At 44.9% G+C, this 22,698-nt stretch overlaps 1 protein-coding gene across 1 annotated transcript in view; it reads right to left on the minus strand.

The window, feature by feature from the left end:
• Positions 1–670: 670 nt before the first annotated feature.
• SLC22A23 (solute carrier family 22 member 23) overlaps positions 671–22,698 on the minus strand; it is a 114,447-nt gene continuing 92,419 nt past the window's right edge. Inside the window, 6 exon segments of the mRNA XM_050891679.1 lie at positions 671–1,362; positions 7,265–7,388; positions 9,216–9,248; positions 11,966–12,198; positions 15,766–15,868; positions 21,564–21,653. Of these exon segments, the coding sequence (XP_050747636.1) occupies positions 1,005–1,362; positions 7,265–7,388; positions 9,216–9,248; positions 11,966–12,198; positions 15,766–15,868; positions 21,564–21,653 (941 nt within the window). The 3' untranslated portion in view covers positions 671–1,004.

Here is a 22,698-nt window from a genome sequence, read left to right on the forward strand (position 1 = left end):
TCGTAGCCCATGCTCCTTACTTTTTGTCCCTGCTGGTCTATGCTCTTCTTCTGGAGCAGTGAATCAGAGATTCTGGGCCTCCTGGTAATTAAAGCCATTCTCAGCAAAACTAACTTTTGCATCATTGGTCAAATCGTTTACATCATCTACATTACTATTAAAGACCAGCGGGAACTGTCTAAAATAGATTAATGGACTCTTAAAATGCAGAAGGCTGATTCTCATTGAAAAATCAGCTTGTTTGGGTAGGATTTTCTTCACTGCATTTGGTGAAAAAAAAAAAAGTACTAATTTAGAAAGTAACTTTTAAGTGCACATGGGCTATAAAAACAAACATAAGCTGCCTAAAATGCAGTCAGAGTTTGAGTCACAACAGGTTTTGCTTTTTTTTTTTTTCTCCCTTTTTTCTTTTTTTAGTGTATACAAACACAGCAGGGAACCTGGGCGCTTGGACTTTCTAGACAGGCAGAAGAATGTTGCACAAGTCTAAATTTCAGTCAATTCAACTTTGCATTGGATCCCTCTTTCCTTTAAAGAAACACAAAAACAAAACAGAAAACAACCCCCCCCATGGTTTCTTTCTTGGAATGGCTGCACCTCTTATAATAAGATGGCTTCATTTTTGTGATCTATGAAAGGAAAAGGAAATAAAGTGCTTCTTGAGAATAAATCAAAATAAATATACATATTTAATGGCAGGAAAAAAAGAGTTCTGAAGGGCTACCTCCATTCAGGTCTTTTCTCAGATGAGTCTTTTCCCCCATAAATTATTCAAGAGCAATCTGCACAATAGTTGAAGATGCCAAAAGTTGCTTTAGCAGCAGAGTTGAATTCCCCCAAGTCTGTGTCTGCTCCATCACTGGTTTGTAAAATCTGTGCAAAACACCTTTGCCCAAAGTGCTGCTCCTCCTGCACAACAGCATCAAATAAAATACAAAAGAAAGAGGAGAAGGAAAAAAAAAATAAACCCAACCAAAAAAAGAAGGAAAAAAAAATCCACCCGGTTACATTGACTTCATCCCGTTGGCAGTGGTGTTCTCCGAGATCCCGTCGCTCACAGCTGCCGAGTCATGGAGGCCGGAGTAATCCTTGAGTTCAGAGTTTGTCAGGAGCAGGGGCTGCTCCCCCTTCTTGTGCGGCAGGAGGGGCTGCCGGGTGTAATGTTCCCCGTCCGGGATGTTCTCGGGCAGGTTCTGGTTCTTGCTCTCCGGCAGCAGCAGGATGCAGATGATGCAGATGAGCGTACAGCAGGCGAAGATGACGTGGTGGAGGAAGTAGCCTTTCTGGTTGTGGAGCTCCATGATGGGGGCGGTCAGGCGGCCAAAGCCCGCGCTGGCCAGGACCAGCCCCAGCCCGCCTCCCCTGCAAACACAGCAGAGGTGAGAGCCCGGCCCCGCAGCCCGCTCCTGCCAGCGCAGACCCATCGGCACTGGGGTGAGGAGCCCGCAGCCCTGATGGGTCCCCCAGATTACCCCCCTGTCTGGCATGCACCTGGGCATCCGAAATTTCTAAGGCAAACCTGGTTTGCTCACAGCTTTCATACTGCACAGTTACTCCAGTAACTCCAACAACTGCTGTTGTAGGTCATTGCTGCGTATTTGCCTCAGCGTGGGGAAATAACTATACTCACTTAAGTCTCTTTTCACACCCTTATAACTGCCCCCACATAAGGAGAAGAGGAGCTTTATCATATGAGTGTGCAGACAGCCCTCTAAAGTATTCCCATTTCCAAGTATTCCCATATTCAGTGAGGAAAAATCAGATTTTGCTTAGCATGCCAGCTTTCTCCAGCATAGACAAGACACACCAAGAAGCAGAAGGTGCAGAAGTCAATTTTGGCTGCCTCTGAAGTATCTGGCATCAATCAGCAGTGGAGGCAGGAGATTAGACTTTACAGGCCACTGCCTCGATCCATTATACCAAACACTGAGTGCTGAAATATTTTCTGCATAAAAACATGTTATGGCTGGAATCTTTCAATGCACTGTTGTAATAAAATGCATAATTTCAGAAAAAAAAAGATAACATAGCTAGTGGTCAGAATAGGAGAACAAGAGTTTGGGATTCATTTCTGAGACCTCCTCTTAGCTCACTGTACAAGTTGAGGTAGGTCCCTCACTTCACTCTTTCTTGCTCTTCTTGTGTATTCTTGTATCACAGAAAGGTTACGAAAACGTTAGCATTGGTGAAATGCTTAAATTATAAATAGGTAACTTTGTAAAGTATTCTTTATGGCAGAAATGCTTATTTATTAAATGCAATGTGCTTGTGTATTGAGATCATACATGCATGCACACCAAAAAAGAGTGAAGACACATTAAAGCTTAAAAAAAAAAAAAGTGTGAAAATAAGTTCATCTTCCTCCAGTCACAAGCACGGAAGTCACTTGTGCAAGCCAAATTCAGTGCTCTCTCCTGATGCTCGGCTATGCAAGCAACCTCTCTTGCAATTCCTTGTCTTGCTCATTGATGTCTCTCCAGGTCCTGGAGCAGGCAGGCCTGGCACACCTCCGGCCACATGCGCACGCCCACCTCATTTTGAGGCACAGCTCGCACTCCCAGGGCCTGTCTCTGCTGGGTGACCCCGCACAGAAGCGGCACCGCAGGCGCTTCTCTGGGGCAGACCATTCCCTCCTCCTGCCACGGCACGACCGAGGTCTCCGGCCAGCGGAGCGTCACCCTCAAGTGACTCGTTTTAGCAAAGTCTCTGAGAGCAGCAGCTTGTCCTTCTTTTTCCAAAGTCCCTGCTGCCCGCAGAGGGAGGACTCCCCATGAGCTTAATCGCTGGCACCCTGCTCCCCACTCCTGCACCAAGCTTGCCCGGGCAGCACGCTTCCTGCGACTCCTCCGGGAGATGCCATCTATTCCCAAACCCTCTGGTGATCAGACAGGCTCAGGTGCTTCAGTTCCTGGCCCAATGGCAGAGATGTAATTATTAACAATATCCGGACCTTACAGAAGACAACTGCAGAAGGCAAATGAACTGCTTTACATCAACTACTTGGAAAAAAGTTCCATCGACTAATGAGCGTACTAGAAATCACAGCACTATAAACCTACAAATGCCAAATTCATTCAGCCAACCACTGTGTTAAAGCTAATCTTCACCCAATCCTTTCCAAAATCCACTGCTGCTTACTTGACAGCTAAAGGGCAGCAAGCACAGGTTTCAAAAGATGCTCTTGGGACACTGACTGGATCAAAAATTCATGTATGTACCTTCTAATTCTCCAGACTCGGCAGAGCATCTTTCACAGACAACAGTGATTTCCCCAAATACTGCAAAAGCCCTTATTAAAAACTTGCCAGCTTTCCGATGACAGTTTAGAAACCCAGCTGAATGCGGCCATTGTGCAACTGGCCTCCCTGCAACTTCATTAATACACTCACGAGTAATTGACACAACCAGCCCTGAATGCATGGCAAATCACTCTCCAAGCTGGCTCTGGAGCAACAAAAGCCCAGCTCATTTACATCAGTGTTTGCTACAGCTAAATTGTATCTCAACCCCTGAGAAGGACCTGAGGTGAGTTTTAAAAGCCGCTGTAGAAGGACATCAAGCAAGCTGAAAGGAAACAGGAAAAGGCAACAACAAAGACAGCTCTGTCATTAAGGGTCAAGGGGCTTCAGATTTGGAGGGGAAAAAAAAGTTTTCCATATGACGTCAGTAATTAGAGCAGGCATTACTTTATCCAGCGCCATCAAAACCTGGCAGAAGAAGGCCTGAAAATACATTTTGGTATGCGTCCTAGAAGATTTTTTGTAATGTTTGGCTATACTGCAAATATGAAAATGGAAAAAAAAACCCCAAGGAAATTGAAAACACTGTCAGGAATTTTTTGTTGTCCACGTGCACATCAGGAAAACGGGTATAGGGCAAGAGAGGCAGCACCCTCATAATTCACACTGTTTTTGCAGGCACCGTGTAGCAGCAGGTGGAAACCAAAAACATTCAGGGCGTTTTGGGGCACCGCTCCTCCTCAGTACGAGGTCTCCCACGGCATGGGGCCAGTGTCTGTACTTAAAACATGCTCCAAGGTCCAGAGCAGAGCCAAGGGAGGGAATGCGAGGGCTGCTGGCACCCACGGCGAGCTCCAGCTTCTCCCCTCGCACCTCCGCCTGGCAGCGGCTGCTATGGGGGGCTTTCCCATGGCATGGCCCCACGGGTGATCAGAGCTGCTTTCCCGACCCCTGCTTGCCCAGCAGCAGTGAGGCAGCATGGTTTGCGTGAGGCTTACAGTCCTGACATGGGCAAATCACAAGGGGACCTTGGTCCAAAATTTTGTCCTCAGAAAGGGCCTCCCTGTTCATAGGGGAGAATTTCCTCGCTCCCCACCGCAGTGTTTTTTCAGAGAGCAGCAAAACATCCTCGCTGATATTCTTTGCTCGAACCAGGCTAAACCTAAGAAAGGGGACTTGCCATTTCTCACTCAGGGGAGCAGAGAAATGTTAATCCTGTCTTCAGATGGCCATTTGTCTGTCTTGAGGAAATGGGTCGACACACGGCATGGCTCGGAGTACGAAAGAGCCAGAAAGCTACTCAGGCTGGAGGAGACACTGGGAGAGCACCTACACCAGCCTCCTGCACAAAGAAAGGTCAACACTGAATTCAGACCAGGTTTTTAGGTCTTTGTCCAGTCAGCTCAGCCACTTCTTGAGGTCAGTCCCTGAAAACCTCCACGGTTTTTCCCTGCCTTTCCTGTACATAAGCAACCCTGTTGTGTGCTCAGTCCTAGGCCAGAGCTTCAGTAACACACCAGGAAGCCCTTGGCCTCATGGGGCAAGGCACCAGCTTTGAAAAGCCAGGCCTGGTTCAGGTCCCAGTAAACAGCACTGTACACCACTGGAAATTTGGCTTGAGACAGCTATTGATGGCTAAAGCTCCTAATTCGGCCATCGCTGCCCACTCTTCATTTCTTTGGCCGGGTGGGTGCAAAAGCAGGATACAGAGAGGAAAAAACAGGTCTCTCTTCCACTTGGCAGTACCTGAGCATGCAGAGGACAGGGAGAGGACATGCCATGCTTTCCTCAGCCTATTCCTATTTAGTAGCCGTGCAGACTGCAGTGGTGTTCCCATCATGATTATTAGAGATGGATTATCGGCGCCACTTAGTGCTTAATTTCAGCATTTGGAAGGCACTCCGTACTGAAGCCCCCGGGACAAGGAATGGGAGGGCCTGGTGAAGCCCTCCTACCTAGCGCCAGGAGACCGGCGTGCAGTGCAAGGGTACGAAGGACTCCTCTGTGCCATGTGACAGTGTGGGACCTTTGTGTTTCTGGAGCAGGTGGCACCTCTTGGCATCAAAGATGGCTGTTTTCCTCCTACACTGCTGTAACTGTTCATCTCAACACCACAGCAGTAGAGATGGATGGGCGCTACGGCTTCGCTATCATGCCACCGCTACCTCGCTAATGGCAGTGCTGTTTTCCTCCCTCAGGGATGGGGGATTACAGGTAAAGGATTTGATTAGGGAAACCCCAGAGACAGCCCCAGCGCGCTCTCTGCCTCCTTTTTCCTTAAGGTTCCTTGAGAGTCAACCAAAAGCATATTAAGATGGTCTGAAACACTGAAGGCCACCTGAGGCAGTATTTTGGAGAACAGGTTATGAGGGAGCAGCCAGATCCCACCGAAACACAAGACATGAGGCAGCTTAACCAGACCTCTGCCTGAGACAGGTTTATGCACCGTCCTGAGCTCCACCTCCTAATTACAGCCCTGAGTGGATCTTATCAAGAGCTTCACGGTGGTAGGACCGCAAAGCACTGCAGAGTGTCATCATCCCCATTAATAAAAAGGGACCCTGAGGCATATCCAGCTATTGTCACTCGCCTGGTGTCACCCAGCAGAATCAGGGGAAGCAGAATTTCGGCTCCCAGCCAGGATTTTGTCCCCTTCCCTGTAGCAACGTAAGTGATTTAAGGAAAAAAGCTTGCTAAGTTCACACTGCGCATCTGACCCTACTTGGCAGATTCTCTTCTGGTTGACATGGCCAATTCCTTATCTATACGTCTTTCAAACAGAGACAAGCACAAAATTAAAGAGGCATAAAACCACCAAACTGACTGATAGGCACATAAGTAAATAGCTGTTAGTGTTTCAGGTGGCTGTATAATCTCCTCACCACTCACACCGCCTTTCCCTGTGGAAATAATGTTATCTGTAAAATACATTCACAAAGTCAGATAGCTTGGAAGAAAAGGCCATGGATCAAGGAGACTCTGGCTACTCAGCTGACAGTTTTGCTATAATACTTTTGCAAAGTTATTGAAAAGGCATATAATTTGGAGAAAAAAAGAAAAAAAAGAGTATCCTCTTCCCTCCACCATCTCTCCCTCCCACCCATATGACCTACATTCCTGGGAAATTCAGTGGAGTCAGGATGGACTCCTGAATTGCTGTGGCATTGCTGAAAGCATAATCCACAACACAAAAGCATAACCTTTGTGCTGTAAAGGACAACAGTGAATACATAAAATGGTACAAAAATCTGACTATACAAAGACATTTTATGGGAAGCTCTCCAGCAAAGATCATCTGCCTGATTTCTACTATCGCCCTGGATGAAAGTGCTCCTCTTTAGAAAAAACTTCGAGCCTCTGCTAAGATAGATCTGGGTACAAAGAGAAAGATTACTTTATCTGCAATAAAGGCAGACCACTCACATTGGTGCTGCTGTAGGAGAGGCAGACTTGCAGAGCACCTATATGCACTAAAAGCATTTAACACCGCATGTTGCAACACCTCTTTTCCACTGAAGCACCCCTATAGCTGGCCTGATTAACCTGCCCTATGGAGGCAGGGATAGTCTGCACCTATGTCCTCCTCTGTACACTTGTGAAATTTCTCTTTTAATATCAAGCCGTAGACTCACATGGTGACTGCTTGTACAAATCCAGCAGAATAAGTGAAGCAATAACATGGTTCAACCACACGATCTGGTTCAGCTAAGTATTTAAGACCGTACTGCACTGCAAACAAATGCAATGCGTATGATGCCATGATGCCTGGCCTGCTGATAATCACCACGATGGGACACAAGGTGGAGCCATCGGAAACAAAGCCTCTCTGTCTACAGACAGGCATTTACTTAGGCAGACTGACTGCAGCAACATTAAATTAAAGAACGGCCCAAAAATTGCTGCAAGGTCTCCAATTATGGGGGATTTCCCCCCCCATACAATGTGTTAAGTTACACAGCCAGTTATCAATGAAATGAGGATAATTTTGTCCCCATCCTTTGAAGAGGGGGGCTCCAATGTCTCACCTGATTACTGTGGGTGTGATTTCAGCACAAAAGAACACGCTGAGGCTTCCAACGGCATGCGAAGAAAACATACCCACGATGGAAAACGCGGTAGAGAATTTGTCTTTGACGCTGTCACTCATACCTGCCAAGACAAGTGTGTTCATAAAAAATGAGAATGAGGCCAAACTTCCAAGGTAGAAAACAAGAAAACAGGTTTATGTTACTCATTCTCCCTAGACAAGAATTGGAGTCATTTTTGTAATACTAATTTAAAACCGGTATTTATACCCCAAGCACCCGAGACACAAACATATGTGAAAAAAATAATTACGTCATGCAAAAAATGGCAGTGATCTCTGAATTATTTATGCCCAGCTACCACAAAAAGGTAAAACCCAAGAAAAAAACCACATCTTTGGGTAGTGTTTTAGGCACCAGCTACTTCCCTCCCACATTTGACAGACAAGCGGAGGCAGGCAGCGTTCATCAAGCTGCCAAACATCTGGTACAGCTCGGTGGCTTAGGCACTGGAGAGGCTTGCAGGACAAGAGGCGAAAGAAATAGAAGTGCTCCCATCTCTGTGCTAAGCCCCTGCACGTGATCAGTCTGCAAACTCTGTTGTAACCCCCAGCTTGACAGCCTTCGCCTGACAACTCTGGGCGAGAAAAGCTGATGCCAAGGACGATGAAGCACTCCCCTAAGTCACCATGTCCAGCAAGGCTGTTTGCTCAATCATTTCATGGCTGGATGGCAGCAAGGTTTCTGGGAGCGAACAGTGTCTATCAAGCACAGGGAGAAACCTCAGTAAATCTAAACAAAGCTGAAGAAAACTGTCTCCTGGCCACGATGACAATGCATTCCTTGCTTGATCCCCGCTCGCCACCTTCTGCAGGCAGGGGCGGGATATCTGATCCAGGGTTGTACAAGCTCACGTGGTCTGTCCTGGCCAGCAAGGAGGCCATGGTGTTCACAGACTATTGTGCCATACGAGGGGAACACATTGTGCCTGTCAGGAGCACTGGGGAAAGGACTGGAGCTTTGCAGCCAACGCCCCCCATCTTCCTCCAGCCGAGTCCCAAGATTTGCCCGGAGAAAGGGCTGCTCACTAGCGTGCAGTCCCAAGCAGGTGCACTCTCTGGGTTGGATCCAACGAAAAGTAACACCTGCTTTTGTTCTTGCTGAATATATCAGCTCTCAAGAGAGCAAAAGGTTTTTGGGAGCTCTTAGGTTACAATTTCCAAAACGCACTACAGCCTGCTCAGGGCTAAGCCCTTTCCGCAATGCGCCTCAAGTCTGGGGGAGAGAGCAAATACTGCCAGCAGATAAGGACATGAGCGTGGCACCTTGCAAACTACAGGTCTCTGAGGCTCCCTGGCAACTCTTGCATAGTGGGTGAGGCTGCACCACTGACCCCGCAGAGAATCATGACTGCTCAGCAGAAGAGACCTTGGAAAAGCCGGGCAAGGACAGGTCTGTTAAATCAAGTACAGAAGTGTAGGTTTTGTTCCCGTGCAGCCTGTCACTACATTGCTATTACAGTACTTCAGGCTGGGATAAGGTGCACAGGGAAGTATTTTCTAAGGTGCCTAAGTCCCCTTATCAGAAGGGACTTTGGCATCTCAGATATTTCCAGAAAAGACCAAACTGGGAATGTTGCTTCTGAGAAGGAGACTTTCTGAGAAAGTCTTGCCCCATATCTAAAAATAAACCTTGGGGCACCTCGGCACCCTCTCTTGACATGCAGAGGCAAGTCAGACTATGTGGAGGGGATGCTACACCAAGAGACTGCATATAAACAAACAGGCCTGCCTACGAGCAGGGTCCCAAGGCACTTTGTAGAAGTGGGCTTTCCTCCTGCACCCCTCTGCAGCGGCATCTCCACTCTGGGTGCTTTGGTCCTGGCCTTTTGGATCTACCCGCTCCCAGGGGAGTGCTTCCTGCATGATGCAGACTTGTCTGTAAACCATACCTGAGTCTGGAAGTTGACTGTATTTTCCGATCACTGGATCCAAGACCACAGAGGTTCGAGTAAGATAAAAATAAGAGAGAAAAGGAGAGAAAACAAGAACATGCTGTTGTTACATATTTATTTGTCCAAAGGAAAAGTAAAAAAAAAAAAAGGTAAAACCCACATGGCAGCCTCGCCCCCCCCATACACTTCTCCTTTCCCATGCCACGACTGCACATCTTCCTGTGGCCACCAGAACGGACATGCCGTTTCCAGGCCCCTTTCAGCTGGAGGACAGCATGCTAATGAGACAGTGATAACAAATGCAGCAGTAAAGCATTTTTAAGAGCCCCAGAATTACCACTGGGATTAACACAAAGGCTTCTTTGTTGTTAACGAAGGGGGAGAAGAGAAACTGCCTCGTGCTGCAGCCCCGAGGGAATAGCCAACAGAGGCTTTAGTTAGAGAACAAAACTCTGGGCATCAGCGCCATCACACTGGTGGGAGACCTATTCCTCGCCAAAACCCTGAGCTGGTGGTCCATGTGTCATGCTAGCCACCAGCTGCCATGTGTCCTAACTGCAAAAGAGCACACGGCAGTACTGGGCAGCAAGGGGAAGAGCAGCAGCACGAGCTGGGCACAGCTCTGCTGATGATCTCCCACCAAGCTCCTGCGACATCCCAGGTGACACCCGGAGGTCCGGAGGAAGGGCCGAACATGGCAAGCCTCAAGGTCCGCTGTGGGTTTGCTGCTGATGGAGAATACCCCTCTCCCTCTCTCACCATCCTTCTCAAATTCTGATTTCATTTGCTAATTACATCCAAATTATGCTAAGCTAAAACACGCAGGAGGCTGTAACAGACTTCATAATCAGCAGGGTCACTACTTCTCTCCAAACACTGTCTAGCTCTTCTGAGGAAGAAGGGGGGCATGGTGTATAGCAAGGGGAGAAACCACTTCCCTCCTGTCGTGGTTTAACCCCAGCCAGCAACTAAGCACTCTGTCCCAGCCAAATCCAGGACACCTCCTCTTCTCACAAAGAAAGGGGTGATGGCAGAGGGGGGAAGGCTGACGGGCACACAGCACTGAGAGAAGTCTAGGTGCCAACGCAGCAGCAAGCACCTAGAGCCCACGGCTGCTCTTTGTTTTAGCAACTTCGCTCACAAAACCACCTAAACCCATTATGGAAAAGGTTGTAATGATTCCTACAGGGTGTTCCTCCCCACCTCCCTCACCCTTTTTGTTGAAAAACTGCAACCAGATTGTCATGGCTCTGGAGCAGACTTTCATGGTTCTGGCATATTTTCTTTCCACTAAGCAATTGCATGTTTATTACCTCAACAGCCTCAACAAATATCTAATGTCCTTAAAAAAAAAATTAGACTAATCTAGTGTAGACAGACCCTGATGGACACCACCACAAGAAAATGGAGTTTCGGGAGGTCATGCACACACATGCAGTGTGCATCTGCATGGGAATGGTCACATTCATCAACAGGCTGAGGATGAGATGGGGCTGGGGGCTTCTCCCACTCTCAGCTGGGACAGCTGGACATGGTAAATGTGTGCTCAAAGGGAACGTAAACATCTGTGCCAAGCTGGGAGCAAACACACACGATTCTGGAGTTTCCTCCATCTCATGAAAGAGGTTCCCTGTTTCCCTCCTACACTCCTACAAATCGCATGTTCACTAAAGGTTAACTTAGTAAAGGCTTTCAGGAAACACAGTCTGTAAATATGAACAACTCTTGCTGGCTCGGGGCTGCCTTCAGCATGCAGGAATGTGAAATCTTTCCATCCTCAATGCAAAAAACTCTCTCTCATTAAAGCCCTTAATTATTTCTAAACTTAGAAATGAAAAACAGCAACAACCGGTGTTTGTCTCATAGCCCGTTTGTCCAAAGCCTGTCTCAACCCTCTTCCCCCTTCCTTGGGGTGAGGTTTCATGGGACAGGGGTCTAACGGTTGGCAACTGTGAGAGTGGCAAAGCACATCTCACCTTCCCTCTGCTTCAACACCTCTCTGATCCATCAAGTTCAACTTTCTCAACCAACAGAAAATTAAGACAAGGAAATAAAATACAAAAAGGAAAGGGAATATTTCTGTAGCAGTTTTAATAGCTGAAGCAGCTCAAAAGGGCCAGAGAAAGGTCACTGCCTGCAAAGGAGGAGGTGGGACACTCTTGCTTTTGGCAGGAACAACCCATTTGAAAAGCTGTGTCACCTCACAAAATCATGTGCATATGTTCACACGGACTATACGTACTCACCGTGTTAAAAGTAGGGTTTTTCAGCTGCATATTTCCATGCTACCCGTATATTACTTGCACGTAGCAAGATGCTCAAAAGCAGGCAGAGGACATACACCTACTGCTTTAAGTTCTGTTTGCTTTAGAGGCCATTTGAGAAGCAGACTCAAGTGGGAAAGTTTTCCCTTCCCAACCCCTACCCAGCTCTTTCCCCAGAGGGTATTTCACTGAAATAAAATTAAAAGTGTTTTTTGTTTGTTTGTTTTTAAGTGACAGCCCTAGAAGCAGCCCCAATGCTTAACGTGCTTTACCACAGGGACTCATTCAGAACTCAATGGCTTTTGTTAATGAACCTAAGACAATAAGTGTTTGGGGAATCCTTCAAATGAATTCAGCGTCTTAAACTAAGCAGGTGTACGGCATGTCAAATCTGAGAAAGGCAAAGGAAATGCTAATATTTCCTGGTCCCTTATTTGCACGTCAAACTCGTGTGGTCCTGAAAAGCTCTTGTCTCCAACTTACAGTTGAGAAGGCCCAGCTGCAGAAGTGATGCCAGAGCTGTGAGGATCATGAAAAGCAGGAGTCCTCCTCTCCTCCCCAGAAACCCGACCACTGGGCACATGGCCAGGCAGGATGCCAGCGCAATCCCAGCCATGGTGTAGTAGTCTGCATAGAAGTTGTGCGTAATCGCCATCTTTGCTTCGTGCCCCATCATGCTTTTTGCAAAACAGTGATGTATGCCGTAACCAGTCAGCCTAGGGGAAACAGGAGGGGGCAAGAGGAGATCATTGCTGAGAAGGCAGCCACGCACTGCAATGTAATTCAATGTAGGAGCATGTTAATGCAGGAAGAATTTCTTCTGCTGCAGGAATACAGCACCTGGTGCAAAAAGACTCAACTCAGACTTCTAGGTGCTACTGTAAAAATAAGCAATGATCAAACGAAACAAAAGAAAAACCCCTATTCAACCAGACATTTGCAATCTACTGGCTTCATTTGTCGCTCAAGATCAGGGTATAAGCAACTTTATAAGGACTCCTAGTGTGTGACTGGTTTTCCCAACATATTTCAGAACTCCCCTATCTCGAGAAGAACATCCCTCTGTTCCCAGTGCATCTGCTGACAGCCACAGAGCCAGCGCTGCTGTGAAGAAGCAGCCTGTGTGCTTGGACAGCAAAACACTGCGCAATACGATTTGTCTTCCAGGAAGACCTGCCTGCCTGTGGCATTTGGTCATACTAAAGATTGCATCTCACTTCCCCAGCTAGCCTGTTACAGCTGAAAACCCCTTAGAAATGAGTATTTGAAGTCACACGTGCTGCAATGGTTATTACAATGATGAAACAATAAGCCCTAATTCAATCTACACATTTATACCACCCTTCACAGCAATGTGTGTCCCCTTCTTTTAAAAGTTTCTTTGTGATGCCAGTGATCAACATCTTGCCACTCCATTTCATTCCTCTTTCTCCTGTTTCCCCTGCCCTCAAAGAGAGAAGAAAGAGAGAAGAAAAAGGAAAAAAAGAAGAGAAAGGAAAAAGGAAAAAAAGAAGAGAAAGGAAAAAAAAAAAAGAAGAGAAAGGAAAAAAAAAAAAAAGAAAAAAAAAAAAAAAAAAAAAAAAAAAAAAAAAAAAAAAAAAAAAAAAAAAAGAAAAAAGGAAAAAAAAGAAAAAAAAAAAAGGAAAAAGGAAAAAAAGAAGAAAAAGGAAAAAGGAAAAAAAGAAGAAAAAGGAAAAAGGAAAAAAAGAAAAAAAAAAAAAAAAAAAAAAAGAAAAAGGAAAAAAAAAAAAAAAAAAAAAAAAAAAAAAAAAAAAAAAAAAAAAAAAAAAAAAAAAAAAAAAAAAAAAAAAAAAAAAAAAAAAAAAAAAAAAAAAAAAAAAAAAAAAAAAAAAAAAAAAAAAAAAAAAAAAAAAAAAAAAAAAAAAAAAAAAAAAAAAAAAAAAAAAAAAAAAAAAAAAAAAGAAAAAGAAAAAGGAAAAAAAAGAAGAAAAAGGAAAAAGGAAAAAAAGAAGAAAAAGGAAAAAGGAAAAAAAGAAGAAAAAGGAAAAAGGAAAAAAAGAAGAAAAAGGAAAAAGGAAAAAAAGAAGAAGGGAGAGCAGGGGTCTGGAGGTACAGAAGTCGGATGAAAAGCACCAGCACCACCCCTGACATGGTGCAAACCTGTGGCAGAGCTGCTACGGGACGTCACCAACCACACCCATCGCAGCAGAAATACCCCTGCCAGCAAGGGCCTCCTGCCCCTGGCATTTAGATCAGACAAACCTCATGTCACAAATTAATTGTGTCTGACAGAGCAGCAGGCATGGATCCAGGTCTCCAAAAAATGAACGACAGGTACATTACACTGATACATCTCTATCCTCCTGAACATCAGGAATTTGAAGCGCTGTCAGCGTAAACTGGATATTAATACAAGCACAGAAACAGTTGGGGGAATACACTATCGCTGAGTGCATGACAGCCCGGGGCCTGGGGAATTTCTCTTGCAATCTTGTGAATCAATGCTATAGTTCAAAAACACACCCCCAATACCAAACACCTTCCCCTCTAAAAAAACCCCGCACAAGTACTTGCTGTTATACAAGAATGTCATTTGCTTTGGATATCTAGATTATAACGGACTCCTCCCATAAGTGAAATATTAATCAGCAAACCAGTATTTAATAAGAGGGCAGAGTTAAACAGTGTGTGTCTTCTCTATTTCTCTTCTGTGCATGAAAACACACTTGCTGAAGTTGTTATTTAGGCCATGATCTATAAACTAAATTAATGTATCATTTGCACTTTGCTTTCCAGCCTGCTTCCCCAGGAATCACTCTATTATCTTAACTTGCTGAGCAGCTCAGAACAGTTGCTTTTAAAACTAAATACATTTATCTCCCTTAATGTCTCATAATTCCCTGCAAAAGGTTCCTTCGCCATGTTCCAGCCCCATCTAACAGCAACAACAGAATTAAAATTCAATCGTTTTTTTCCACCCTCTAAAAACAAACACGAAAGCTATTTTCTCAAACACACATCTGCTTCATGCGCTACTTGGATGGCAAACAGCCTCTGTGTGCTATTGCCAGAAGTCACTCTTTGGGCTGCCTAGTTCTGGTTTAGGGAATTTCCACATGTGCGTAATTAAAAAGGGTGAGGGAGAAGAGGAGAATTCCCCACATAAACATTTTTCACAAATACAGTTAACACTGGCTATTAAATCTACCGGCTCAGCCTAAGAGGAAAACGCTGTTTCAGAACAGAGGGAGTCACCCACTGGTAGGTGGGAGAGAGACACAAAAATCATAAAACCAGAGTTGGTTCTGCAACCGATAACACTGGAGACCGACTCCTGAAGTCGGTGTGCCTCTGGGTGACTATCTGCCCAGCACAGGGGCTGTCCTCTCTGGGTTATGACTGATCCATGAGCCTGTTAACAGGAGTGAAGGCTGCAGGGCCCTGAAGTGATGACGAAAAAGCCACAAGAGCGCTATGTACTTCTAAACAAAGCAGGGGATGGGGGATTTCCAGTCTTCTCCCCACCTCCCATTTGAAAAAAAATCATGAATTCAAATGGGCATTTTATAAGACCGAAAAATTAGAAGATCCACTGCCTCTGTCCTCCCAGAAGTTGGGTTTGGTTAGAGGCTAAATTTGCAGCCCATCTATTTCCTCTTTACAAGGTGCTCAGTTCTGGGCAGGAGGTCTCAGAGCCTACAAAACCCTCAGGAGATGCCTGGTTTTGCCCATGTAAGCATGTCCAAGCCGAAGCCTTAGGACGCAGGCATCACACTGCTCTGTGCGAGACCGCACATTCTCCCTGTGTGCCCCGTACATGATCTGGGAGCGCTGAAGCACTTTGTAATCTGCTTTTGAAGACCTAGCAAGGACAGCTGTTACACAAGGGAGCAGGCTTGTATTTACTGGCAAGCAGCATCTTCCTCTGCAACACAGCTATATCAGATGTAAACAACTTGAACTTGCACTCCTGTGGCATTAATGATTTCAAAAATCCCACCCAGGGTGCCAGCAGCAGATGTCTGCATGCGTGAGCATACACCAGCACATGTCCATGCGAGACCACCGGTGATAGCAATGCACTTGCAGCACGACACCTGAGAAGAGACATGGTGCTGCTCCCTGAAACAGCCAATGAGTTCCTCCACGTTTGCCACAAAAAATAATTCCCTGCAACAGCTGGTGATTTTCCAGGATCATTTATCAGAGACACTAGTGAAGGGTGCCACACTAGGAAACAGAGGAACTCGCCCATCATTTCCCATTACTGCTTCTAGTTCACCAACCACGCAACTATTCAAACAGAAGGAGATTGGACTTACGAGTTCACACACAACACTACGATGTTTTTCCACAGGTTCCTGGTCCCCACCACTTTAACAATGCAGACTTTCTTCGGTCTCCTGGCGATCTCCTTTTCCAGCTCTGAAACAAACCAAACCAAAATTATTCTTTCACTGGGGAGAACAAGGAGGATAAGCTTCGCTTGTGAACTACAGATATTGGGAGGGATGTTCTCAAGAGCAGGACACTATTGATTTCACTAACAGCAGCTATAAAAACGCTAAACAACCTGCCTAAAGTCCACCTCAGATTCCTCCTTTTCTTCCAGGCTTTCCTTAACCTCCTTGAGGCCGAAGAACTGCCCAAGAACTCCTTCACACCCCAAACCTTCTCCCAGTTTAAAACGTGTTTGTAGAATGAGGGCAGTATGGAGCTTGATCCCAGCAAGCGTGATACAAAATTTCCTGAAGAACTTCAGGGTTCTGCTAATTTTTAAACCCCCACAGGCAGGACTGTGCTCTTGCAGGATTGCTCTCAAAGAGGGTTCCTTAGCTCTGTTACAAGACCTGCTGCATTTCTACAATGCACACCTGAAAAGCCATGGAAAGGACTGGAGCTCAAACCCATTTTGCATTGGAATCTTGAGAGGTTTGTTCAAATCCAGGTTTCAGAAAGATGTGGCTAGGACACTATGTCAGCTCATCCTCTCCACCCCCCCCCCCCCATTTCAAATATTTAAAATTGTTCTGATGGATGTCCTAAACAGAAGACATTTCCTTAAAGAAAAATCCTTGGGCATCATCAGCTGTGATGCCTTTGTGTTTCAGAACTAAAGCCTCACCAAGTGCTGGGCAGCTGCAAGCTAACGTTTCTTTGCAATGCTACAGTAACACACAAGTCTTGCAAATTTTGTGTACCCGATATTCTTGTTCCCACGGGAGAAAAATGAAGGGCACTGCTTACTTCCCAAATATCATTAGGTTGGAGCTTGAACACCTACCTAAGCACGCCAACAAAACCACTGTTTCCAAGCTACTGGATCAGTGAGACAGCTGCAAGGGCATAACGTCCAGTAAGAACGGAAGAAGCTGTAGCCATAAAGAAGAATCACAAAAACGATGTACTCCAAGAGTACAGACTAGGACTGGTTTTTAGGGCAAAGACTTGTACTGCTGCTTTCTAGACTGACTGCGTTTAAAGGCGGCAGCGTGGCCCTGTTCTGAACCGTGCATGCGTTCCCTTCGTGCATACGCAATTAGCCCGGGTGTCCTCAGTCGTCCACAGTGGCCTGCCCTGACCTCTGCCTTACTCCACTGAATAGCAATCTCTTTAAGAGAAGAAGACAGGGAAAAATAAAAGCAAGCCACAGGGGGGAAAAATGAAATAAATCACCCGAATTTACAAACAAAACGAAAGACACATTTGTCTGCTGTTATTTGAAAATTGTATCATAAAAATAATAAATCAAAGAAACACTATCTATATGCAAATGGTTGAGCTATTCACTGCTCACAGGTCACTCTTGGTCTTCTATCTAGAGTAACTACAGGGAACGCTTCTGAGAAAAGCAGCAAAGGGTATTTTACATTAATGATTGTACTTAAGCAGAATATTGCTGTGCTACTTTCCTTACTACCTGATAATATCCATTTCTGCCCAGAATCTTCACAGCATGAAGCTCACAAAAGCATAAAACCAGAGGTGGAGCAAAAGAGGAAATTGGTCAAATTAATATTTCTACTACAGGACACTCAGCAGGCTCAGCAATGGATCAGGGCTATATTAAAAAAGTAAGCAATAAAAAAAAGATGGTACCTAATCTCAAAGAGCAAGGTCAAAATGATTTTTGTAGCAAGATTCGGGAAAGGAGTAAGTGGGAATAAAATAATACAGAATGACTGAAGTAGTTAGATAAAACATAGTTAGAAAGCCTATAATTGAGTGCAAGCCAAACCTTCTACAGTGAAAAAGTCAAAGCAAGCACTAGAAACAGCACAAGGTTTCCAAAAGCTGTTGATGACTGTTCACTATTTCAGCTAAAGGGCAACAATGAAAATCACCACCCAAACAACACACATTGCACAGATTTCATGTGGACATAAGGGTTCACTCTCAGACTGTCTAAGAATGACCAGATCTCGCCTGCCAAACATCTCCTCCTCTGTCAGCAGAAGACAGTCCCTGATGCCATATTCTTCGGATTTTCTGTAATTTGGGTTTTTTTGTTTCTCAAAGTCATTTTTACTTTTTCCTTTGGGAAGACAAAGTAGATTTTATTGTCAATATGTGCTTTATTGAGCCACAACTTAATAAAATTAAGAGAAGCAACACTTAACTTGGTTACACTTCTCTTCGGTGCCAAACATTATTTTGCCCTCCACTCCTGCTTTGTTCATACATTAGCGGCTGCTACAATCCACATGTTCTTTATTTATGGTGATGCATCCTTCTTATGTGCACTCAGGCCCCCTTTTAATCTTTCTTACAAATCAGTCCTTCTGAACTAATTCTCGTTAGTGTTTTTCACTGAACTGCTGTTCTGCCCTCAAATAACGGATAGCCCGTTGGTTGTGTGAGCTGACAAACATGTCCTCTGCTTCAGCTGCAGCGAGGATCACACATGAGGGGAATTTCACCCCTTCTCTACCCTGCCTCATGCAGCAGTCTCCCTTCAGCAGACCCTTGCTTCTGCTCTGACGAGAGTTACACTGCACGGATACATAGCATCACTATATGAAAATGTCCCAAAAGAGATTCCAGATGTAGCTGCATTACAAGGATTAAAGAAAAAAAAAAAGAGGAAAGAAAAAAGAAAAAAGAGGAAAGAAAAAATGAAAGAAAAAAGAAAAAAAAAAAAAGAATCTGGCCTCAAACCTTACACCAAAGAATGCAAACAGTACCTGACTTTTTACTGAAAGCGTTCTGGCTCTACCAGCTATTTACTCCTCCATCCCTCTACGATGAGTTAAAACTCCAAATCTAAGTCACCTGCTTCAGATGAATGACTCTTCCCAAGTCTCCAACACCATCTATCTTTCTGACGACTTTCTCCATCCTTTATTTCTATATACACCAGTCAGATGCTCACAAAAAAACCCCCTACTGCAAAATCAATCATTTACAATAATCAAAATAGCATTCAGATAGCAACAAATAAGCTATGTGACTTGCAAAAAAGCCATCAACTACAGAACTGACTCTCATTTAAGTGGCCTGCTGTCTTTGGTGGTAGCCTGCTTGCATGAAAGGACCTGCTGTGACTGTGACGGGCATCCAGAGAGTGGCAGCTCTTAGGCTGTCTGGACTTCATAGGTCAACGTTAAGATCTTAAAAGAGAAGTCAAGCCAATGCCTATTAAAACCCCATGGAAGCAAACTATTGCTCTCTCAGTGACTGGAATAATACCAGGAAAAATCTCCCTACCCCCAACCTATTCTTTGATTTTGCACTAAAATCACCAGTTCAGAAGGAATTTGCATTAAATGTTTCAGTTCTGACTGATTTACCAGAAGGGCAAGTGTGGAAAATAAAAAAATATTTTTATCCATTTACTCAGAGGCCCATTATGAGCTTTCCCATACTCCGGAGCCCACACACACTCTAGGCTTCCTATTCAGGGACTCGGTAGGAAAACTGTCAACAAGCTAACTCTTTATATCTCAGTGGAAATTAAAACTATTCATTGGGAGACTTTAAAAGTCTCATGGGGAGGGGAACCCTACCAGCTTCCAGCTCCCAATGCTGCTGAATTCTCGTGGGATCCTCTGCATTTCAGGAGCACGGCTTTCAAAATCAGAAAGTATCTTTAAAGCCTTCAAATGAAGCCACCCATCTCTGCATCACTTGGCAAAGACAAAATAGACAAAGCTCAAATCAAGCCGCCGAAAAAGGATGTCCAAAATGACAAGTGTCCTGTGGTGATGGACTTCTGCTGGATTTTTCTGGCTGCTAAATGATACTGTCAGTAGCTCTTTGAACATGAAAAGAGCTATGGAAGCCCAGCACAGAGCCTCAATCAATCCCCGGAGCACGACAGCTCTGCAGCAGGAGGTAGGTCAGTCTGAAATGCAGAGCTGAAGCAACTACTCTCAGCCATACTGAGTTACTGGTACACAGGGTTATTTATACCTTCCAGGATTTCTGTCTCCATGAACTCCCTTTGTGTTTATTTATTTACTTTTTTGTTTTTATCATGGAGGACTAGCAGCCTGATACATTGCATTTTTGAAAAGCCTAATAGTAAAGGAATATTGAAGGCTATCAAGTCACATATGGAAATCATGAGGTGGGTAAGGAGCTGACTGATGGGCAGACAGCAATAAGGGATAGAAAAATGGAAATCATAAGCGGATGGCAGGAGGTTAGTGGAGAGGTGACTCATCTTATTCTCAAAAAAAAAAAAAAAGAAATATTGTTTAATAACCTCACTAGGGAGCTTGGCACAAACCTTAGGAATGCGCCAATGAAGTCTGCTGGTGACAAAGTGAGGCACTGCCAGCAGTACAGCACAGAAATGGGACATTAGAGGGAACTGGGTGAGCTTGAGACCCTGTGCCGCAAAAGCAAGTAAAAATGCAAAATACAAGGTAAGATACTCAGGGACTAACAGGAAATGCTTCTGCTGGAAGATAAGCTTTTAGCAAATACTGTGTTGGACTTAGTTATATACTACTTGAACACAAGTGACTATAAGGCACCAGTTTATTGTGTCCATGAGGTATTTGCAATTCAGACAATAAAATACTGGTGCTCTTTTACAATTCTGGTCATCAATATTTGAGAAATTAAAGCTTTGGCAAGCCTGTTTATAAAAGGAGAGGAGATAGAGGAGAACTTCAGCTCAGCAAAGGAACGGGGCTGCTGTCTGCTCCCATAGCATGGGAAAAGAGAAAAAGAGATTTAAGGTAAAGATAGTCACAGACAGGAGCAAATAGGAAGGGAAAAGAGACAAAGAACCTTGACAGCAACAGTGTATTTGAATTGAATGCTAAAATGTACCCCAGTACAAGAGTAATTTGGAGTCTGGAATGGTCTTCCAACAAAACCACGGGACATAAATACTAACAGTGTTTAAAATGAAGCTCATTTCCTGAGAGTAACTGTACAACTTGATGACTATAATAGCAAAGGACTGATTGCAATAATTTGTTTCAATCCTGTATTTCTAATTACTTTCAAAAAAAGATAGGAAAAGCCAGACATAATGTTGCCATTGCAATCTTCAATTGCTCATTTGCATTATGATACAGCACTTAATTAGATGATCACACATTAGTTTTTCCCCCAGAATGCTCACTGCAGTCAGCAAATGGGCAGCTATTAATGATGTCTCTACCTTTCCCATTCAACATGTGCCCCTCAGCCTTATTATCCAAACCTCCCAGTAAGTACAAAATCATAGGTTTCCTCAGAGACATTCCCACAGTGCTGTCAGAATATTCATGTACTTCATAAATACCAATGAAATCATCTCCACCACCTTCTTGTAAGAGTAAGGACAAAGATTATTCCTGTTTTGCAGGCAGGGAGATAAAATACAGAGGAATTGTGTCCAGAATGAGAAAAATCACAGCAATACCCCTCGTAGGTGCTGATATAAATGCTCCCAGCTTTCTGCAAATCAAACCCCAGAATTACATGCTAGAGACAGACACTGAAGAAACTGTGATTAGTGACAGCACTGAAAGAGCCTGATTCCAGGGAAATTTCCATCATTGTACAAGAACATCCCTGGCAGACACAGGGAACGAGTACAGCTCTTCAAGAGGCATTCAGCTTCATTTCCCCAAGACTGTCCTCTTTCCTTCTGCAACCCTCTGCCTCATTCACTACACACCTTCCAAATTCTGCAACAAATGAGGAACAGACAACAGCTTCATTCCCACAGCATCGTCCATCCTATGCACTGATTCGTCCATCCTATGCCCTGTGGAAAAAATAGGTCGTAATCATGTTATTAAAGGCTGTATCATCATGCCTTCATGCCAGGAGGCCAAGCAAGGGTTACCCAGGCAACATGACTTCTTGCATTTCCCAGAGCGTGACTTGTCAATGTTTACATTCCTCTAACATTGCCAACATTAAAAAAACCCCACAACACAAAGAACACCTCAAACATCATTGCGTGGAGCCGTATCTGGGCCATCAGGAGGTTTCAGATACCTACATGTGCATTGCTGCTATCTACTGCCGGAGCTATGGAGGAAACCTCAGCAGGCCGAGCAGGTGAGTTGGGCAGTACGGAGGGGTGAAGCACACATTTTAGGAGTGGATTTCACAAGAGAAGAGAGCTGAGACTGAATCCTTGGACTTGACAGCTTGTTCTGGAGGGAGGGGGAAGCAAATGATCGCAGCCTCTTTGGTCTTCATGCTCTAGCTGTCTCCTCTTCCTCTACAGCCGTTAATTCCCCCCAGTCCCTTGTTGCCTTTGCCCGTCTAGGTCCCCTCCAAATATATTTATTCTTTACTCCCGCAACTCTTTTCACTCTCTTATTTCCTCTCTTCTCTGTCCACCGGTCCCCTCTGACTGCTCTCTGCCTCCACTTGGTTCCCGAGGTCTCCTCTCCTACCCCTCACGTCCACATCCAGACTCACCCATCCTCTCCCCTCTTGGTGCACATGGGCTGGGGGGAGCGCCGGCAGCACCAGGGCTTGCTGCCAGCCCTCCGCACACGGTTCCTGCCCCGTAAAGCTGGCTCCTCCGGGAGGAAAGGTAGCACTGCGGACAAAGAGCCAGCGTGCCAGCCAGGCACAAAGCAGCTGCGACAGGCTGGAGCGTGGCCAGCGAGAGTCTGCGGAGGACTCAACTAGCGAGAAAGAGTCATTCAAGCTTAAATAGAGGCTGACACCCCCCCTCCTTTTTTTTTTTTTAATTTTCTAGCATATTTGGCTTTTTCCAGTGGCATCAAAAGGCACGTCCTCAGTAGAGTGTTCCCTTTTTCCCCTGTCCCCTCCAAACCCTACTGCTGTCA

The sequence above is a fragment of the Gymnogyps californianus genome, chromosome 2 (genome assembly GCF_018139145.2).
Source record: "Gymnogyps californianus isolate 813 chromosome 2, ASM1813914v2, whole genome shotgun sequence".
NCBI lineage: Eukaryota > Metazoa > Chordata > Aves > Accipitriformes > Cathartidae > Gymnogyps > Gymnogyps californianus.